Here is a 22,119-nt window from a genome sequence, read left to right as displayed (position 1 = left end):
CCTCCAGTCCTTAGATTAACCCTGTCACCTCCTTCCTAAGAAAGGATGAAGCTGCTGTAAAAGTCAATAGGCCTCTAAGCTCCATGGGAAAAGTACTGCTCAGGCCAGTCTGTAGGCCTGTGGAGCACAGGGACCAGAGTGCCTAGGTCACAGGGTCTGTGTTGAACCTGAGAGTTGCCAAGCCCAAGAGTTTCCTGGGTAGGGTGGCCTTTGGGGCGTTCTTAAAGATTTCTGAAGGGCCCTGCCAGCTTGCTTATGTCCCATTAGTAGGACAGACAGTGGATGACCACATACATCTCCCTGTGACTGAGGTGGTCATGATTTCTTGAGCAGTAGACACAGTCCTTCTCCTTCTTAAAGAGAAGAAGTCCTTCTGTGGATGTGACTCTGGGCATGACTAATCCATACTCACACTCTGGCCCCTAATCACCTAAGGAGAGAGGCCTTTTAGGATCCGGGTTCAGGAACTTTCTTTTACTGCTAACCTTCCATGTTCAGAAGCCTCTCTCTGATTCTCACTATTTCAGCACCCCCCGCCCCCCTTGCCTCAAGGACAGCTCCAACACCTCTTCTGAGTATTCAGGTTCTCCTCTCTGGAGCAGAGCCTGCTTCCCACTGCTCACTATAATCCCCTGGAGAGGTCAGGAATTTCTGTCTTGGACAGTTCAACTAGAAGGCCCCTAGAAGTGTCCCTGACTCTGGACTTTTACCAAGATCTTCTGGTGATTGCCTAGAGTTTATATCCACACAGTAGATGCCAATAGCTATTCACCAAAGCATTAATTAGTTGATTAAATGTGAACTTCCAGTTAGGAGCTTCCCAGGCCCCTGGAAAATTTGCTAGAGGTCTTTCTTCTGGCTGTTTCCCCTGAGCTTCCTGAAGCCTGCAGATTCCTGGCATCACAGGCTTTGGCAGTGGCAGGAGCCTCTAGGCTCTGCATTTCAGAGCAGGTAAAGATAGCTAGTATAAGTCACTCCAGATTCTCCCTGGATTCAAGTCCAGTGTCTATTAATGCTGTTTTTTGTTTTTGTTTTTGTTTTTTTAAAGAAAATGGGATTGATAGTAAAACAATTTTCAGTTCATTAGATTTCAATTCAATGATTATTCACTCTCTGATAGTATTCTAGGAGATGTGTATGTGATGAGATGGTTTCTGAATAGACGATAGTTCTCGCCCTTGAGAACACACACATTAACAATCTTCATTGTGTCATAAAACCTTAAAGGTTCTTGATCCATTCACCATAGATTACATGTACCATCTCTTTCATTTCCTCAAGGAGTTCTGCACAATACCCATGTGAGGAAGCGGGTAGGTGTATGCATCTGTGTGTGGAGGCCAGGTGTGATAAACAATCGGGGTCTCTACAACATGTTATCGTGCACTGCCGGGCACTAGGCTCTGTAGCTCAGTTACAATGTTATGTATATGAATTTAATAGCTATTCATTTGAAAACCAGTCCAAGATAGGTAAGAAGGGGAATAGAGAAGTGTCTAGAAGATTCCCCAGAGAGCACAGAAAACTTGAGTATGGAGAGAGAAAGGACAACAAAGGAAGAGAGAAGAGAGAAAGAGATGGAGGAGGGGGGAGAAGGAAACAAAATGTAGTTGGAGTAAGAGTCACAAAGTGAAAAGGGGGATGCTTCCCTCACCAAGAGGGTTGACCTCAACCATCTCTCCTGTTCTCTCTAGTTCTTTCTAGGTTTCTTTGCTTCTGAAGTCTTAACTAAGTTATCATGGAATTGATAAATTTAGAGAAGAGGGAAGATTGTGTTTTGGCTAAAATTAGAATCTTAAGAGACACAATTAGAAAGATTGGGTGTGTGAGTGAGAGAGAGAGAGAGAGAAAGACAGTGACAGAGACAGAGATTAGAGTTTGATCCCTCAAGGTAGGATAGAGTGGGGATGGCCACCCTGCATTGCAAAACAGGTACATAACAAAGAGCTGCTTTTTGAAGCACAACATATCAAGCAAAAATCTGTGACCAAACTTTACATCTGTGGTTTCCACACCCCTCACAGTCACTAACCCAGAACCTAGAACCATAGCAAAGAGGATTATGTGCTCTAAATCTACTCAAGGCTTCAGAAGGAAGTGGGAGGGGGCAGACAGGAATGAGGTTTCAGAGGAAGAAATCCAGGGTGCTAAGCATTAGGAAGTCCAAGGTCTGCCTTCTCTGTGACACTTGACCGGACAAATCTGCACCCCAGTTTCTCCAGAGCAGATGATCTTAGCAGTCTTGATAGGACTGACTGTCTTCAGGCTCAGGGGCTGAGGCCAGAAATCTCAAAGGGGTGAGAGAAAACTCATGTTGTACCCACCCCTAAACAGCACACTAACAGTGTGGTCCTGAGGCTGTTGTAAGAAGAGAACAGGGACTAGAGCGATGACTCAGCAGTTAAGAGCACTGGCTGCTCTAGCAAAGGACCTGGGTTCTGTTGCCAGCACTCACATAGTGGCCAACAACCACCTGTAACTCCAGTTCTAGGGGATCCGATACCCTCTTCTGGTCTCCACAGGCAGTGCACACATGGGTATAATTATACATAAGCAGGCAAAGCATGCATACACATAAAAATAATTTTTTAATCTCTTTTTTTTGCACAGGGTCTCCTTAAATCCCAGTCTGCCTGGAAGTCACTATATGGACCAATCTCAGAGGTTTGCGGGCCTCTGCCTCCTGAGGGCTGAGAACAGTGCATAGAGGACCCCATAGTTACCTGTGTGACCTCTATGATGATGGAGTAGGCTGCTGTGACCAACACACTACCGAGGAGGACGTTTCTAGTATCTTTGCGGGACACTCTGACAGTGTGCCTGTCAGCAAACAGATGATCTAATTCTAGACTCCCTTCCTTGTAGATACAGGGCAGAATATATGTTTTATGACCAAGGTCCTTGCCCATTTTCCATCCCAGAAGGCCCTCATGGATCTTGGTGCCATTTTGGCAGAGTGGAAGAAGGCATGGTGTAGACTGAATGAGGTGTGTTCTGAACCAAGGAGCACCCCCTAAACGTGTGGGCTCCCTTATCAGTTTGCAAGCTTGTCATTTTTATCTTTTTAAGTGTTGAATCCAGACTCGAGGCTCTCACATGGGACTCTGTGCTTGGAGGATGTAAAGGCCCCGTCTCTGTAGAGTACAATAAAGGTTTCTGGTGGATAGGTGTTGGCTTCCACTATTCTGTCCATCTCAAACCTGGATTTCTGTGCTTGGTGTCATAAGGACTGCATTTAGCTACAGGAAAGATCAAGGTTGGGAAGAAGGTGCTAAGCCAGACTGTGACAGGCAACATTTAGACTATTATGAGTAAATAATGTCCCCCAAATTCATGTGTTGAGACCCTAACTCCCAATGCCTCAGAATGTGTTTTTATTGGAGATAAGCTCTTTATAGATGATGAAGTTAAGAGGAAGTAAAGAAGATAGGTCCTAATCCAATACTGACCGTGCCTTAGACAAAAAGCCAAACAGAACACAGAAATAGACACAGGGAACACCATGTGGAGACTACAGTGTATCCTGCCATGAGCCAAGAGAGATGAAAGATCACCAGCACATCGGTGGAAGCTAAGAGAGAGGTGGGAGACAGTCTGCCCTGCACCATCAGAAGGAAGCTTATGGCCTCCACAACTCCAGAACTGTGAGACAAGAAATGTCTGGTGCTTATGCTCCCTCGTTTATGAGTCTGTCTCCCCAGCCCTAGCAAACCAATGCACGGGGCTTTTTTTTTTTTTTTTTTGCTTGCTTGTTTCTGTTTGCTTGCTTTTTGTTTTTGTGGCAGAGTCTTGCTATGTTACCAAGCTGGCCTTGAACTCTTGATTTGCCTGCCTCAGGCTCCTGAGTGCTGTTATTAGAGATACATATATACCACTATGCCCAACTCAATGGGCTTTTAGCCCTGGATTTGATGCAGCAGGTGGGAAGGTCCCTGTGAGATATTCTTCTGTGATATTTGGCTATCCTCTTACTTCTCTCTAAAGAGCTCTCCAGGACAAGGCAGGTCAGGCAGGGAGCTGGAGAACATCACATCTGCTTCTCCTGACATCACTGTCTTCTCTGCAGAGCCACCATTCTGGTCTCCATTCTTGATCCTTCCATCATGTAGTGGAAGTTCTCTTTCATGAAAGAGTGTCAATGAATCAGTACAGCAGAGCTTCCAGCACATGTCTATTTCTCTTGCCATGCTAGGCTGGGTCCCTGAAGTCTAACAAGACCTTCATGTTTCTCCTCCTTTCAAGAACATTCTGGTTCTGGTTTCGGTCTATAGTTTGGTTGTGCACTCACCTAACAGTCACAGGATCATTTGGGAGTATTGCCACATGATTCCTAAATGTAATTCGAGTCCACAAATGCCTATTGAGTTTACACAGGTGGTATGGCTGACACGTTAAGCATCATTCTATAGATAAAGGCTCCATCTTAGAATGTTAAGGGGAGTGAGTGTACACAGCTAATTAGGAGCAGACCTAAGGCCGATCCTAATCCACTCCTGCCTTCAGCCAGATGGGAAATCTCTGTGAGGAAGGAAAACTGTACCAGAAGTGCTGTATCCCCAGCAGGCTGTCATGGAAGACTCGACACATCATGGGCCCCTGGCTGGGCCTCCCGTGGGCTGAGTGTTTATCAAATACCAATTGTCTTCATTCCTTTTGTGTTGCTATAGCAAAATACTTGAAGTTGGATATTCTATAAGGAGAGACATTTCCTCATGATTTTGAAGACTAGAAAGTCAAAACTCAAGTAGGTGACCATATCAGTCAAGGGCTTCATACTTCATCATAACAAGGCCAGGGTATGTGCAGAAGACGCTAAGTGCATGAGGCATGATCCCACTTTATAACAATTATTATATAACGGATCCATTCCTGGAACACCCATTCCCATGAGACAAACATGGATGTACTCCCATGAGCTAATTACTGCTATTAGGCTCCGCCTCCAAAGGTCCCACCCTTTCTCGATGCCATTACACTGGGACTGTCTTAGCTATTTCTGTGATTGCTGTGAAAAAACAACTTAAGGAGAGAAGGGTTTCTTTGGGCTCATGATTTGAGTGTACAGTCCATTGGGGGGAAGGTAGGAGTATGAGGAAGCCGGTCACATCATGTCCGCAGTCAGGAAGCAGAGATGAATGCTGGTACTCAACTTGCTTTCCTCTTTTTATTCACTCTCGAACCCCAGCTTATGGAATGGTGTCATGCATGTTTGGGGTGGATCTTCCTTCTTTAGTTAAATCTTCCTGAAAACACACTCATAGACTCAAGAGGTATATTTTCATGGTGATTCTAAATTCAGTAAACTTGACAGTGAAGATCAATCATTGTAAGAACCAAGCCTCAATACATGAGCCTTTGGAGTCAAACCAATACACACACTGTAGCAATGATCTACGGAAACAATCCTTGTTAGTCCTGAAAGATACAGCTTCCAGGGTAAGAGAAAGGAAGGGAGGGAGGGAGAGAGGGAGGGAGGGAGGGAGGAAGGAGGAGGAAAGGGGAAAGAATGGGAAAGAGAGAGGGAAAGAAGGAGGCTCAAAAGAGAGAGGAAGGCAAAAGGTGGGGAAGAAAGAGCAGAAGAAGGAAGAGGAGAAGGGACAGAGGAGGAGGACAGGGGCAAGAATGAGGAGGAGGGGAAGTGGAGGAAGAGGAGGAGGAGACTTCTTTCACTTAACAAATTCTCCTTAAGCACCTGATAGACATCTACGTGCTAGATATATAACTGGAGTTTTAGTCTATAAGAATGTGGAAACCCTTGGTTCTCACAGGAGCTCTGCCCCTAAATCTAATCAACCACCTTGACCAGCAGGTCTGTGTCCACCAGTCAGGCCCCTGGATCAGAACTGTCCATGTATGTCCATGTTTGCAACTTCTAGTGGCTTCTATGATGCAACTTGGCTACCTTGCATCTGACCTCCGCAAGGCTGGGAGGTGTGTCAGTGGGGCAGCTCCATCCTTGGTACCTGCAGCAGATTCTCCTAAAGGCTGCGTTTCTTGTTTTCTCAGTCTTCTGGTTGCCATTTATTATAAAGAAAATTAAAAAATAATCACAGCACATCCGAGGAAAGAATCGGATGTGCTTCACATTGGAAAAACTTTCACAAAACTCAAATGTGAAAATTAAGTCAGCTAGTAAAACAAAAAACCATGTTATTGGTGAATTAGGTGGAAATTACTATCACAGACATTTGTGGAGTCCTCATACCATATGGATTTTATGTAAAATGCTGAGGCAATGGAAAGGTCTGAAAGAGTTTTAACTTTTATCTATCTCAGAGGCAGAAGTCTCTTATAAAAAGCTAAGTGATGTTGGTATCAGGTGCTGAGTGCCAGGGGAGGGGAACAGAGCAGATGAAGTGGAAAGTTAGACAGGACAGTCACTAAAGTCTGATGGTATCCGGGAGAGTCTTGTGGAAAGAGGTGGAACTTGATTAAAGCTTTGTCAAAGATGTGGGAGTAAGGAAGTGACCAGGCAGCTGGCATTGGATGGGCAAAGGTCCAGAGGTGGGAATGTACACGGGTGTGTTTTGGAAACAATGACTAGTTGAATGGAACATGGCTTTGCATACAGAAGTACTAGGAATAGGGTGAGAAAGGCAGGAGAGCGTCTTCTCGGATTGTATACCAGCACTTGGCCTCAAAAAGCCTGTTAATGATTGGATTAGAAGGAAGTGCAAGCAAGGATCTAAGATTATTTTGGAAAATCACCAGACTAAGTTTCTCTGGAACAGGACCAGGAGAAGAGAGAAATCAAAACATTTTGATAATGTGAATAACTTAGCTTTTAAAACTTATTTCCACAGGTGTTCCACTTAATAAAAGACATCACAAAGTCCAACAGGGACAGAGTCAGAGGTACATTTCATGTGCATGAAAATTGCCAGCCACAGAATTGTGAGGTAAAGCCAGGCAAGGATGGACATTGTATGAGCAGTTCAGTCAAATGCCATGAGCAGACTTTCTGAAGACAGGTTAGAATGAAGATCCCAGCCCCGGCTTCCTTTGACATTCACCCCATGCTGCTCTGGACCTCACCCATCTTCCCATTGCTGTCTCCTTCACAGGGACACACACTCCTAGAACTCTCCATCTCTGCTGAGGCTGGCCCTTCCTGGCTCACCTTGTGAGACCTCACCCCTGCCTCTCCCTCAGCCACCCCAACAGGTCACCTCCCAGCCTGCCTCTCTCTTTCACTTGCTCAGCATTTTGTGTCTGTCTGGACTGAAGCCTTTCCTTTCTCTCTTTGGTTGTGGATGAAAGTCCAGTTTGATTTTTTTTTTCTCTGTAAGGTCATTATGAAGGCAGAGGTACTGAATCTTGAGAAAACTGTCTATGACAGTGCTTAGCCCTCAGTCCTCTGCCCTTAATGCTTCATCTTCAAGGACCAAGAGGCTAGATTCTGGGCTGGGGGCGGGGAGAGTCCTGCTGCTATTGCTGCCACCCCTTTCTTTGGTAGCTTTATCCTGACCTAGCAAGAGTCATCAAGCTTAACTCCACATCTGCCACACTGAAGGGCTTTAGTAGATGTTTACTCATTTAACTGAATAGTTGAATGATAATCTTTTAAAAAATAATTTGAGATTAAAACTTGGGACTTGCATGGCCAGGGAATGCATAATTGGATAAGGGTACATAGTAAAGACTAATTAAAATAATTGTCTGGGGGTATCATGGTGATAGATTTACAGAGCTTGCCCTGGGCAGCAGATGGAGCAACGCAGAGGGGTTGGAGTCAGAGTCAGAGAGCCAAGGGACACAGTGATGCTTCTGTAGGAGCTGGAACCAAACCTGAGGCCATCTGAGCACAGGGGTGCAGACTGAGCACCCCCCTGGAAGAGAAATGGGTCAGGAACAGAGAAAAGACGCTTCCATGGGGGAGTGGAGGACTGGGACTAGAAGACTTCCCAGGGAGTGGGACAAGATGCTTGTACACTCCAGAAAGAAACAAAACAAATCAGAATTTCTGTGGGTTGCTGGGAGGGATTCTTCAGTGGTAATAGGACCTTCAGAGCAAATATCAAGGCGAGGCCTCATGCCTCAGGTACTGTGATGATTAGTTTTAATTGTCAATGACAATCTAGAAGCACCTGGGAAAGAGCCTCCATGAGAGATTGTCTAGATTAGATTGGTCTGTGGGCTGGTTTATGGGGGTTTATCTTGATTCCATTAATTGGGGTGGGAAAGTCCACCCACTATGGGTGGCACAATTCCCTGGACAGGAGATTCTGGGTTGTGAGTGGAGAAAACAAGCTGAGCACTAGCATGCATGTATTAATTCATTGCTCTCTGCTCTTGATTGTAGATGAGAGGTGCTTGGCTGCTTCAGGTTCCTGCCACCTTGATGTCCCTGCAATGATAAACTTTAACCTGGGCTTGTGAGCCAAATAAACCTTTCTCCCTTAATTTGCTTCTGTCAGAGTTTGGTTTTTGTGTTTGTTTTATCACAGCAGAAGGGAATGAAGCTAAAACGGGCGTGTGCCAGGGAGCTGAGAGAATGGGACCGTAGTAGCTCACACAGATGTGCTGGGTGGGTGGAAGCATGTCTGGGGAGCTGAGAAATGGGAGGCTCTGCTCCAGTAGCCTCCTTACTCTGCTCCAAAGCAGCTAGGTGACCAAAAGCATAGACCATATATCTGGAAAGAAGAGGAACTGCTAGGAAAAGTTAAAATGAGCAAAGGCAACCCAGAGATGCCTTCTGATGGACAGAGCATGTCCATCTCAGTATTTCACATAACTGGGGAGATATGACCACTGTGTGGACATCACATAAGTTTACCTTCACACTAATGCCGCCTATTCTAACACCCATTAGATTGGAAAGGTCACAGTGTTCTGCAATGAACGCCTCAAAGGGATGAGTTCTATACTGCTGCCAAATTAGAGTCTGGATCTTAGATCTCAAGATAAAAATGTTGATGCTCCTCAGTAGAAAAATGTAACCCTTTGAACTTTGAGGTATTATAGCTACACACACACTGTTTCCTGCAAGTACTTCAGGTTTTGTTGTGTCAAGGGGCACTTCTGTGCACCTGTAAGATAGTGTCACTTGAGAATCACTGACTTAGGACAGCTATGACTATTAGTTCACTGAGTGACACCATTGTTTGCAATAATCATAAACACAGCTCTTATGGGTGCTTCAACGAGCTTGGTTTCATATGTTCATGAGACTTGTTATTCTCTCCCTTTCAGATTTTGGTGAACAGAGGCCTGTGTAAGCTGGGATAGTGTTGTGCTGTGAATTACGCTTGGGACAAAAACTGAGGGCCCCACAGGGCGGAGTTGCTCCAGAATTCTGAGCCAGAGAAGAATGTTAGAGAAGATGCACTCATCTTCTGAGCAGAAAACCTGCCTGTGACAGCTCGAGTCACATGCCCTCAATGCTTCATCCTCAGGGTACCAACAGGCTGGATTCTCGGAAGGTTAAGTCCTTATATTGCTGCTGATAACTTTGCCCAGATTTAGGACAAACTACCATGAACTCCAGGGACCCAGTGGTATTAGAGGCCACCACTGGCAAAAGATCGGCTGTCCCTGGGAGTCATCTGACAAAAAGAATGCTGACTCCAAAGGTGTCTACTGAACCTCCCTAACCATCCTTATCTCATAACTTCACAAGGAACTGTGGACAGGGAGGGAGGCTATGGTTGCTACTGCAGTGGTCCTCTATTCAGATCTGAAGCCAAAGCTGTAACAACAGGGTGTTTGGGCCATTGACTCCTAAATGGACCTACCTCAAAGAACATATTCCCTGGGTAGCTTGGACTCTACTTTCCCCATCACATCTATTGTCACCTCCTTTCTTACAACTGTGGATTCAACTAGGACTCATTAGTGACACCTGTAATGTCATTGCTGTGTCTCTCATGGTCTCTGCGAACAGACTGGCTTTTCCTTTTTATCACCTATAGACCTAGGACAGTGTTCACCATGCACACCTGTGTTGTCACAAAGTCTTATTCCCAGGGTGCTTATATGTACGAGAAGGTATTATATGTGTGTATACTCATAAACGTCAGTATCTGTAGTATGTAGTGAGTGTGTATATCATAGATTCATGACTAAACTGAAAACAGCCAGGTGTCCAGGCTACAAAATTTAAGGAGGCACTTAGTCTCGAGCTGATCTTGCCATACATGAGCCCACAAAAGAGCAGCTCCCTAAATTTTGCAGCTTGAATGCCTTTATACCTACTCTAGTTCCTGGACTGGTTTATGTTTGTGTCTCCATATATTTGAGTGTGAGTATTGTGTGTGTATGTGTGTTGTGTATGTGTGTACATGTGAATGTGTGTATTGGTGTGTGTGTGTGTGTGTGTGTGTGTGTGTGCATCTATATGTCTATGTGTCTCAGGAGCTCTCCCTGGACTTTAGCCTATGAGGGAGGCCCTTTCTTTTCATGCCCTGAGACCTGCTCACTAAGATCAGGCCACAGGCAACACTCTCTCCCTTGGCTTAGAGCCCTCATTCCATCCCCATCACACTTTAGGATGTACCACAAGGAGACAGAGAGGGCCCTGATTTTGACAAGAGGTTGTTGATCTGTCACAAGGGCTATGGGCCCTGGATCCATGTATGCATCCCTGACCCTCAGTTTCCTGTTACTACAGGGCCTCGGCTGTGACTCCCCTTAACCTTAACACCTCTGAGTCTTTGTGGACTATTTAATGTAACAAAATCCTATGAAGCTCTTGGGACATATGTGTGGCACCTATACTGGTAGACATTCAAATAGCTCAAGCCCAGAAGGTCAGAGTGGAGCCACAGAGATAAATGCTCCTATGCAAAGTAGATCACAAACAGCCATATGAATGCAACACTAGGAAGTCTTAGGGAAATCAGAGAGAAAAGAGAACCCTAGAATGATTTTCAGGAGATAACCTGGGAGCTGGATCAGCTGAGGATAGCTGGGCCATAAAAATCAAGTGTTTCACACACAACATGACCCTTTGAGGCAGGCCTGGTGAGTCGCAATTGATTCCCAACATAAAAAGCTCCTGAGGTCACACAGGTAAGTGGTTGAGCAGGACTTCAAACTCAGTATGTGTGATCCTAAAGACCAGTCTTTTCAGTTCTCTTTTCTTTGTCCTCCACCAAAGGTAAGACTTAGGTTCCCTGTCAAGATGGGTGCCTACTACTTGAGGCAGATTGATGAACGCAGGAAAAAAATGGTCTGCAAATAGTCCTAGCTAGAGCAATTGTGTCTACACTGCCCAGCACAGATACCAACTTCTAGGGGGATGGAGCTGAAGAACAGCCTGAGCAGGAGCTGGATACACAACTGGGTCTCAGGTATCCCCAGGCCAAGGAATCCTTCCAGCTAAAAGGGCCCAAGAGATCCTGAGGGAGGCCAAGTATCAGAACAACAGCTGTGTCACTGTCAACCAAGAGAAAGGACTACAGGGGGAAAGTTCTACAGAGTTTGTAAACTGTGACAGCGCTATAAAGGGCTTAAACACTGTAAGTGCCTGGCAAGTGTTCTAGTTATGCAGAACTGGGCGTTTGTCTATGACACTGGCACCTATAACTCTGTCACATTTTGAGCTGGCCAGCTACATGGAGATGAAACTCCAGTGTAGACTGTCTTAGAGTCAGCTGATCCTACCCAGGCTCCAAGGCTACCTTTCTGGAACAGAGTGCTCCAGGGATCCACCTGACAGTAGAAGGCCAGAGGTTTCTCTGTCGGCGGCGGCGTGACGATGTGCTTTTTCTCTGCTGGCTATTCAAGATAAATGACCTCTGGCTCCCAGCACTCCCACAGACTGACCAGGTTGTCAGTGTTTGTCCTTGTCCTGTCCCTGAATTGTTTTATCTGTTTATTCTCCCTCCTAGTCCTATGGATCTGTTCTCTTCAAAGGGATTCGCAAGACACCAGCTCTCTGCCCTGAGGAGGCACCCGTCACCTTCTCATGATGAACACCTACTCATTCACCTCCTCTACTCTGGCCACAAATGCCACTGTTGCTGGCATGGTGCCCTGAATGTGGCAGGTGGTACTCCATGTGGGCTTGTTAAGCTGAATTAAACTGCTGACCCTCAGACTCCAGCTGCTTCCTAACTTGACTAGTACTATTTCCTGTCTATGTCCTTCCTCTTTGATTCCACCTCAGGGTCACAATTAGGTGCTTATCACAAAATGAGCCCCTGTGAGTGTGGGGGAGGTCACCACTATTGCCACCTCCATTTGAGGCTTTCCAAGAAGAAAGTCAATGTTAGGGCTAGGACGGAAAGCAAAACTGAGCTGAAGTCAGCGGTTAGTGCTCAGTTTCTCAGAGATTTAAAATATCAACCAGGATTTGCCATCAGGCTGAAGCTGGATTATCATTACACAAAGCAGGAAAATATAAGGCAGAAGTGGGTGGAGAGGATAGAGAGAGAAAAGAGAAGTCATGAAATTGATAGGTTTTAACTTATTTTTTGGTCTTTTTGAGACAGGGTCTCCCTACAGCCCCAGCTGGCCTGGAACTCGATATATAAGACCAGGCTGGCCTCAGTTTCACAGAGAACCGTCTGCCATTACCTCTCCAGTGCTGAGATTCAAGGGGTGTGCTACCACACCTGGCTTGGGTTTTAATTTTTTAAACAAGCCCATGGCTTTGTACTAAAAACAAGTTTCCAGTGTCCTGTCTCAAATGTATAACACAGCGTAACTATAGACATACAAGAGCTCATGTATTTTCACAGATTCTGTTAAGCCCCTAAAATGTTCTGGATTCCAACATAAAGTACATAGACGTTTCATTCTATTAAAGCCTAGTCCTTCTGCTACACTGAGTTTTCTGGAAAAATGAAGAAGTTGATTGCTAGACAGGACTGTAATAGTTGACAGAGGCTTCAGGAATCTTGGGGCTGGGTAGGGGGACTTCCCATGTGTCCTTTCATTTAAACTCAGCATCTCTGTGTTGACGGCCTTACTGTTTTGTCTCTGTGGAATATTAAAGTCTAACCTTAATTTACAAAGGAACAAAGTTTCAGCTCTGGGTTTCAAGTTACCCATTTGAAGTTCTTTATGGCACACTAAGACAATGGGACATTTAGAAATGTGCCCTGGAGACTCCACTCCCTAGTGACCACAATATGGAACAGGAAAAAAAAAATTTTTTTTGACAAGGGCTGGTGATGTAGCTTGGTTGGCAGAGTGTTTGTAGAGTGTTTGTCTAGCATGCAGGAAGCCCTGGGTTTGACCCCCCAGCAGTTGTGGTGATTTGTGTCGGTAATCCCAGCACTCAGAAGATGGAAACAGGAACATCAGAATTGCAGTGCTGTCCTTGGCTACCTGGGCTACATGAGACCCTGTCTAAAAAGACAAAAAAAAAAAAGAAAGAAAGAAAGAAAGAAAGAAAGAAAGAAAGAAAGAAAGAAAGAAAAATTCTGATTAGGTACCATGTACCACAGTAAGGACACTAGTTTTGATATCAGTTTTATTTACATTGATCCGTGGAGGCCCTGAATCATCTCCCAATTTCATATAAATGGAGTAATCAAGCCCAGAGAGACAATAAACGTGCCTAAGGTCACACAGAGAGAAAACAGCAAGGCCTGGGTCAAGAACAAAGCCTCCAGCGCTTAGCCCCCTCCCACTGCTTGCAGAACAGGGTCTTTGGTGGTGAGAGGCTGGAACAGTACCCTGGCTTCACAGTCTTTTTGGAAGTCCCTCACCCCTTTGACACCTCACAGCCTCTGAGCTTATCCCAGGGAAAATAGTTTTGCTGCCACCCGAGTCACCAAAGAATCAAAATTGCAACACACATAGAGGGTTGGGTGTGTGCAAACACACAGTTCACAGGATGACAGCAGATTAAGCCATTTCCTTCTTAGATGCGTCATTCTACCAGCTCCCAGACCGTTCTGCTGCACTGACCTGACAGTGACAATATGTCCCAGCAGACTAATTAGCATTAACGGGCACAGGTCACTCCAAGGCCACTTAGGAAAACAAGAGAAAAAGACAAAACCAATGACCATTGTGGTTGAAGACCAGGGAAGGAGGGAGGGAGAGAGGGAGGGAGAGAGAGTGCTTTATTTTGCAGTTTTGTTGCTTAAATCAAAGACAAGGATTCATCACAGAAATGTAGTCATCTTATCACCTGAATGACTCTCCTTTTGAGCTAATGCCACAAAGGAACCTCTAGAGAGGCTCCTAAGAAACCTGGTCCTTGGTTTTGATCCCTTGAGTAAGGAAGACCCCAAGGAAACTGCAGAGGGAGTAAGGCTAAACTTGGAGAAAGGCCATCCAGCATCCCAGTGCCTCTACCACCTCTTGCCCCTGGCAGAGTGGACAGGCCTTCCTGGGCATGCCAAAGATATTTCTATCACAGCCCTTCACTCATCAGTTCCTGAAATAGAACTGAGCATGCAAGCTAAATGTCGTTCTGAGATGCCAAGGGAGGGAACTAAGTTTCCTGTGGACTTTCAACTTTCTGAGGCATCCAAGAATGGCTGCTTCTTTTGGTGCAGATGGAGATAAGACAGCCTTGGGGAAATGTATTAAAAGAAGGTTCCTCTCTTTGCCTTGTGCTAATGGTTGATCACCTCCTTCTCCCCGCAGCAACTTCCAAGAGGTATACAGAAAAGTGGGCATTTCCCTTATTTCATAGATGGGAACGACTAAGAACCATACTGAAAAGGAACATATTTCAATTAATCTTTGAGGGCTTGGGGACATGGATGAAGAAGACAGGCTAATGGAGTAAGGGCCCTGAAGATCCTCCTGGATATGCACTGCAGCCTTCTTACCCAGCATCTGCCTGAGTTTCTATCAAATTTGCAAGTGTGGACCACCCATCTGCTGCTGCGGGGGTTTTTGATGAACTGTATTTTGGGTGAGTGGAGGCTAGTGGAAAGGAAATGAGTGAGATATGCCTCTCTGGCCATCAGTTTCCTTCACTTCTATAGAAATACCAGTGCAATATCTGCCAGGCAGAGTCATGAGAATTAAACAAGATGATGGATGTGCCCGCTCAGTACAATGCCACACCTGTAACAGTCCTCAGATGACAGTCTCAGCTTCCTGGCATTAAGTGCCAGGGTAAGCTTGGCTCCTGGGGACTTTTTCCTTTTCTTTGGCTGTAAAAGCACTGCCAGAACAGGAGAGGCTTCAAGATGGACTATGCAGAGCCTGGAAATACTTGATGTCTTATATGGCATTTGGGACTGCAGGGTGGGATCCTTAGGAATTAACACAGGAAAAGGACCAAAGTATTGGGAGGGAACACCCGAACTTTCCTGCCCTTGTCCTTGGATGTTCCAGGAAAGAGATGCTGGTTTCTATACAGACCCATTCCTGGAGAAAGACCTTCAGTCAAGGTAAAGCCCATACTCAGTGACATGAATGAAGGGCATAAGCAGAAAGCTTTCTATAAAGATCTTCTGGTCAGTGGTTTGTATAAGAAACATTTTCTCATCAGGTCCCCATGAGGCTGTAGGAAGGGATTTTTGCCAGCCTGACTCTGGGCATGGGAAAATAATTATGATTCCTCAAAGATGTACCTAAAAATGATGCTAGTGCAGGAAAAAAATTAAATAAATAAAAGGCTGAAGCCTCTTCCTACCTGCCAGGGTTCAGATACTCCAGGTTCACTCACATGGACTAGTGGAACTGGGTTGACTTAAGCTAGTCAGCTTTAGCTTTCAGGAACCAAGAGACCCCTGGACTGTTCTCTGTCCTTCTTCCCTCAGAGACCCATCTAGCACCTACATTTAGAAGCAGTCACTGCACACATTTTATAAGCCAAAGATCTTTTGGCACCCTCTCTGAAAGAACCTGGGCTGATGTGTTGGAGTCTGAATGCAGAAAGAATCATTCATTCACTGACTGTGGGGCACACCTGTCCTAGACAGAGTTTTAGATCCTCATGTTTTACCTTGGAAGGATGTAGGAGCTAATCGGGGCAAATGCCTCAGCTCTATCCAGGTTTCAACTAAAAAGCCAAAATAATCTGCCGCCTTGAATGGAAACTCATTCTCTGCTACCTCCTTTATAAATTCTCTCTCTCTCTTTCTCCCTCTCTCTCTCTCTCTCTCTCTCTCTCTCTCTCTCTCTCTCTCTCTCAGCTCAACTAAGAACTCAGGTACCTCTTGGATTGATAAATAGAGCAGCTTTAAAATGCTTAGAACGGAAGACAGACCAACTGTGGTGAGAGAAAGTAAACACATCCATGCATCAGTCAACCCTAGCAAGCTCCTTACTGAGATTACAAACTGTGGTTCCTGCCTGAACCAGGGAGGATGCTCCAGCAGGCTGGTTAGGGACCCTGACCAGAAAGCAGCCTTCTATGCCTCAGTTAGTTGTGTCCCAGAGAAGGTGGGTCACACGGGAATCTTTTTGGACCTCCAGCTCTCTATCTGCAGATAAAATTTGCCAGTGAAAGAACTGAATTTCTCACACACACAAAAATGTGGTAAGAACATAATTTGTCAGGAACATTTGAGGAAATTTCCCTGCAGAAAATAAATATATAATTTCTACATTACCCCCACAACACACGCGTGTGCACACGTGCACACACAAATTGTTTTTATGAGAGCCAATTAATAAATGCTAATTCATTCAGGCATATCTCCACTAAATTACTGTTTCATTTAATTGCAGGGGAATTTTCCATTACTAAACTCTCCCTTGCTGATTTTTTTGCATTATTTATATATTTTTCCAGTTTCACTAATAGTGAGGTTGGTATGTGATATTATCTGCTGTTTGTACGTCTTAAATTTCTTTTTCATTTGAAATGTTTCCTCATTCTTGCAGCTCTACATAATCTGGGAGAAACATCATTAAAAACAGACAAGATTTTACACATAAATGATTGAAAAAGGCACTGGCTGAATTAACCTGACAGGAGCAAATCTTAGGTGATTATGTTCCTCTCTTGAGGCGGGGGGCGGGGGTGCACCAATGTGTTGTGTGTGTGTGTGTGTGTGTGTGTGTGTGTGTGTGTATGTGTGTTTTGCGTATCCACAAGTTCTTCAGTTTAATTCAGGAATATATTTCTTATGTTAGTAAGTCTTTAGTCTACCTATGAGAAGGTTACCCGTAGGCAGCGAGAGATGAAGATCATGGAATGGGGGCTTTCAGAACAAAATAAAAACACCACCACCCAGATGTTTTTGTAAATTCTCAGAACACAATGTGCATTTTCTTGCTTCCTTTTCATGGACCCTCAAATCAAAACTCTGATAGCTACATGTAACCAGTTGGTTGCCAAAAAGTCTGCCTCTTTTTAAGCATAGAAAAGTAGGAGCTTGGGTTAGTGTTTCGGGGTGGTTTAGGGGCTGTGGTAAAGATTTTGTGGTCAAAAGAATGTTCTGAAAGTAGGATTTAAATTTTTTTTTTTTTTTAGATATGGAAAGGCTGGGTCCCCTGAACTTGGCCACCTTCTTTCTAAAGTGCTTTCTTTTTCTTCCCCCAGCTACCTTCCTCTCCCCCACCCTCATCGCCTCCTTTTCACTTTCTTTCTTTTTCTTTATTCTTTCCTGTCTTTTTCTCTCTCACACTAAAATGTTCCGGAGGATGTCTGTCAATGATTAAACTGTTTACTCCAAGGTTTAGGTATGAGATGGCATGTCACCATAAGAAAAGTTTCACCTTTACACCCAACTCCAGCAATAATTACAGAGGGTAAGGAAGATTGTTAGTAAATTTTTCTTACAATTAGCTCTTACAAAAACTGATTCCATTTGTTCCAAGCATACCAAGTTTCACTGATTTTTTTCTTTAAAAAAACATAATTACAAAGTGGAGAGACCTGCTCCAAAATGAAACCAGCTTCCAAAGGGCTAGCGAATACACCCACCCACGGAAACTGTATGTCCACAATAGTTACACTTATTAAAATGAGAGATTCGAGGCTGTAACAGAAAGTTCTGATTTAGTATATTAATAAATGACCCCCCTTGAATCAAAATGCCTCTTAATAATTAAAACTCCACGATACTGATTTTTGTTTTGTCTCCTCCATTTCCTTTGTGCTCTCCAGAAAAAAATTGGCAAAGTCCTTTTGGGTGTAGACTGATAAAATTAATTAACTTTCCTTTTACCCCCAAAAGGTCCCAAATAAATGCTTCCAATAGACATCAAAAAAGTGTCAATTAGAAATAATTACTTCTTATCAATCAGTGGGGCAATTAAAGTGACAACGCTTGAAAAGATACTTATCTTAAAACTAATTCACAAGGCAGCTAAATTATCTCCTAATTAACTTGCATTGAGGAGGGCGGGAGGCTAGACCATCTTGAAACAAAGATGAATTGAGGAACCCCAATACCTCTTTATGTTCCTCGACTCCGTTTCTCCTCCCAAGAAAACCTTTTTTTCCTTTTTCTTTTTCAAGCCAGGCAAAAATCCTGGAAAGAAAACAGAACCTTTCCAGTTGTAGTTTATACCTCTTTTCTCCAAATCTAAGACCAAGAGGAAGGCATGGGTTTTAGGTCTTTGATCTGGAAATTATGCGTTCTTTCTCCTTCATTGATCTTACTTCTTATTTTACCGCTAAAATGACCTTTTCAGGACTAAGGGGACAGGTTCTCCTTAAGTTCTACCACACAACTTTTAATGGCAATCTGCTTGCTTTACAAGCTCTCTTCTTCATCAAACAGTATTGTTTACATTTTAACGTTTACGTGGTGCCGATAATTTCTTATGCGTCTTTCAGTATTTTTTTAAAACAATGTTTCTGCTCTTAGAGAATTTTGTTCCCTGATGCAACAACAACAAAATTCCCGCGTATTTTATGGAACTTTCAACTCATCGTTGACCTATAAGCATCAAAATAATTCGTTCTCACCACACACTAATCATTCAGAAAAAAGGCTATAAAGATGTTAAAACCTTTTTGCAAAGCTAGATTAGCGGAGGGTGAGCCGCCCCAGCCTGGGCTGGACCCGGAGGAAACTTTTTGTAGGGCGGCTGAGATGGGTGGACTTGGGGCGCATAGCCTCGCTCTGGCGAAAAGCTGGGCGGACGCCAGCGGGCTGGAGCTCGGTCCATGGGCACCTTACACCCGTGGACGCCATGTACAGCCGATCTTAGAAGTGGAGGGGCCGGAGGACCTGTGGGACCAACAGCTAAAACCTAAAGGATGGGTTTATAAAAACAAGAGGGGTCAGCGATGAAGTTCTCTCTAAGTAGGGGCCACAGTGTCATGTAAACGGGTCAGAAAGACAGTCTCCAGCTCAGCTTTGCCTAGACAGGAGTTAGGAGAAAAACAGGGGACAGACCACTGGGGCTCTTTTAGCTACTTTTCTTCTTTTTAAGCATTAATTTAAAGGGATGGGAAAAGTCACTTTCTGACTCCTTAGCGGTTTTATTTCTTCATTTGTTTGAGGGAAGGAGTAAAAGAGGCCCTTTTTTACTTCCCCAGACAGAAAGATGTAGGGCGCCGGCCCAGGGCAGGCGTCTCCCACTCAAACCCAAGGGCGATTTGCATTCAGAGCTAATGGGAAAGTGCCTCTCAGCTACTGGGACTGTTGGTGATGGAGAATCAAGTAAAAGCAAATGGTGCCCCCCCTTCTTTTATTTCCATTTATTCTAAGGAGTGTTTCTAAAGTGAAAATAAAGTGAACCCAAGGAACCATGACACCTTTATTTCTAAGGAAGCGTTCGTGGGGAAGGGTCCAGCTGAGCACCTACTCCTGCAGTCGCCTGAAAGGTCAGAAGAAGGTCGAGGCAGGGTAAACCCAAAACCTTGGGTATCTAGCAGGAGCGGTTAGGAGCAGCCAGACTTGGAACCTGGGTTAGGGCACCGCGAGCTAGGCCTGGACTACAGTCCTGCTCCCGAGGCAGGGGCGGTGTCCGCTATTGTACCGCGGTTTGATTAAAGACAAGGGGCTAAAATCTTGTCTTGGCCTTAGGAAGCGGTACAGGAGTGCGCCGGGTCCCCAGGAGCAGCCGGATCAGGGGTCCAGGCTGCTTCACCAGGTCCCCGGGCCTTGCAACCCCTGCAACCCCCGGGGAAGTGCGGTGAGGTCTGTACCCAAGCGATCCCAAGTCTGCAGGGGGCAGCTGGGACCGCTCCCGCCCCATTAGCCCCCGAGGAGGCGAGGGCGGAGAGCGCGCGTCCGGCTGATGCCTTTGCGGCTTTAAAGGAACCTGGCTGAGGAAACCTAACCTCACCCCAGGAGTTTGGCGGTGCCCTTCCTAGGGTGGTCTGGACCCTGGGACTCCTGACTGCACCTCAAGGTGCGACCCCGTGCGCTCTCAGCTAAATAGAGATCTCAGCCGCGCTTCGCGCGGGATCCGACCCTCCTTATTATAACAAATGTCCCGTTTGCTGAGCGGGACTTCATATTCGCCGAGAATTCATCTGAAATATTGATTTCCTCTCACTTCGCTGGCCCAAATCGATAGCGATGCGCCCTGGCCCCATAAATCGCCTTCCTTGCGCCCAGCCGGGCTCCATTCATCACCGCCGGCCGAGTAGCACCTCAGCCAGCTGACCGCACTGGCTGCCCGACTGGGTAGCGGAGCCCATAGCGTCCACCAGCTTCGACCCCGGGGATTCTTCCGCGTGTAGCCCTCGCCGGCCCCGGCCCAGAGCGGGCAGAGCAGGCACCGCTGCTCTGAGCTGGAACGTTGCTGAAGGCCCAGGGCCCCGGCGCAGGTTGGGGGTGGTGGTGGTGGGGAAAGACTGGGATCTGTTGGCAGCCTAGTCCTCCCAGTGGATGCCCCGAGCGTCTGTCCTCGCCTGGCCCAGGCAGGGCAAGGAGAAATCCAATAACAGCAGTGTGCCCCTGGCTCCCAGACCCCAGACCCAGACCCCGGGCACCTTTCCTCTTGGGCTTGAGACCTGCGGGCACTCACGGTCCCCTGGGGAGTCCTGGGAAGAGCTGCACGCGCCCAGACACCAGGAATTACCTGCGCGGCCCAGGGCCCAAGAATATGCAGGATGTTCACCCTCGTGGGCCGTGCAAGATGGTTGTGGGGTGCAAAGGACAACCCTTGTGACCCCACAGATAACCCCTCACCGTTCCGTGTGGTCCGCCGAAACCAAGGCCTGCAAAGGTTGATTCAGTCGGGCCGAGGGGCACTCGAGAACAGAACAGCCAGGGAATCCCCAGCGGAAAGCCAGGCCCGGGGCGCCCCCAGCTGCGTCCCCACGCAGGTGGGTTCCGCCAGCCGGGAGCGTGGAGCTCTCTAGCCATAGGGACCCAAGCGCACGCACGGACGCATGGTGGCGCGGGGGCTCCGGGGGTCCTGGCCCCTCCGCGTCCTTACCGGATCTGATGGAGTTGTGAGGCATCACCGGAGACTCGCTGGCAGCCTGCGGAACACTCGCGGCTCTCTTGCGCTGGTCCTGGCGGCGCCGGCAGCCGCCGAGCCACTACCCTACACAGACCCAGGGGAAGGGGCATGAGATTCGAAGCCCCAGCCCTACACCCCCTCCCCAGGTCGGGTCCCTTAGACTTCCATCACAAGCCAAGAGTGGAGGATTTATAGGTGAAGTGAGGTCAACCTCAGCCTGGCCTAGCTAACAAGCCTGTAGGGAGGATCCGAGATTGGGGGTGTGCAGAGGAAGCCCCAAACTCCAGCCCAGTGTCCTGTCTCTCCATTGTCCCAGTCTTAACACACTTAACTTAGGAGGGAAAAGGCTGTCACTCTTCCTGGGACCCTCTTCCTTCTCACACGCCCCGCAGTTTCCCAACCAGTCCCTGGGCCGCATACCTGGCCGACTGGCCTCAGGCCCTCACTGCCTGGGTCTGCCCCTGAGGGTGCCCTGGGCCCCGCGTCTCCTCTTCCTTCTGAAGTTTGCTCCCATCCACCCGGCATCGCCGACCAGTTTTATCCCGCCGAGGCCCTGGGAGATGGGTCTGGCGAGGCTCGCAGGCCGCGGATTGGCTGGCTGGGTGCAGGGGGGTGAGGGAAGGGGAGGATTTTGCAAGGGGGACATGGCTGAGTGGACTCAGGAGTTAGAAACATTCGCTGGAGCTTCTGTTTCCAGCGGAGAAAGAGAGGGAGGTAGCTGAGCCCTAACTCAGCAGGCCTGGAAAGACTCCGGGAGCGGGAGATGGAAGCCTCAGGGCCTGAAGATGAGGTTCTCTGGGACCTCTTGGGGTCCCTGACCACCAGAGTGAGCTCAAGGTCCCTCTGTGATATTTTCCAGCCCTCCTCAGCTCCTGGGCCTTC

The 22,119-nt window shown here is 46.5% G+C and overlaps 1 protein-coding gene across 6 annotated transcripts in view; it reads right to left on the bottom strand.

The window, feature by feature from the left end:
* Pax8 (paired box 8) overlaps positions 1-21,776 on the bottom strand; it is a 60,399-nt gene extending 38,623 nt beyond the window's left edge. For all 6 annotated transcript variants that reach the window (XM_017803472.2, XM_017803473.2, XM_017803475.2 and 3 more), the window contains exons 1-2: positions 21,658-21,776; positions 21,211-21,321 (exon numbers count right to left, since the gene is read on the bottom strand). In XM_017803472.2, coding sequence (XP_017658961.1) covers positions 21,211-21,235 — 25 coding nt within the window. In that variant the 5' untranslated portion in view covers positions 21,236-21,321; positions 21,658-21,776. The remainder of the gene's footprint in view (positions 1-21,210; positions 21,322-21,657) is intronic.
* Between the last annotated feature and the right edge of the window lie 343 nt (positions 21,777-22,119).

Source organism: Nannospalax galili, unplaced genomic scaffold (assembly GCF_000622305.1).
Source record: "Nannospalax galili isolate Female #2095 unplaced genomic scaffold, S.galili_v1.0 scaffold1267, whole genome shotgun sequence".
Taxonomy (NCBI): Eukaryota; Metazoa; Chordata; class Mammalia; order Rodentia; family Spalacidae; genus Nannospalax; species Nannospalax galili.
This window is presented reverse-complemented; position numbering and strand designations above follow the sequence as displayed.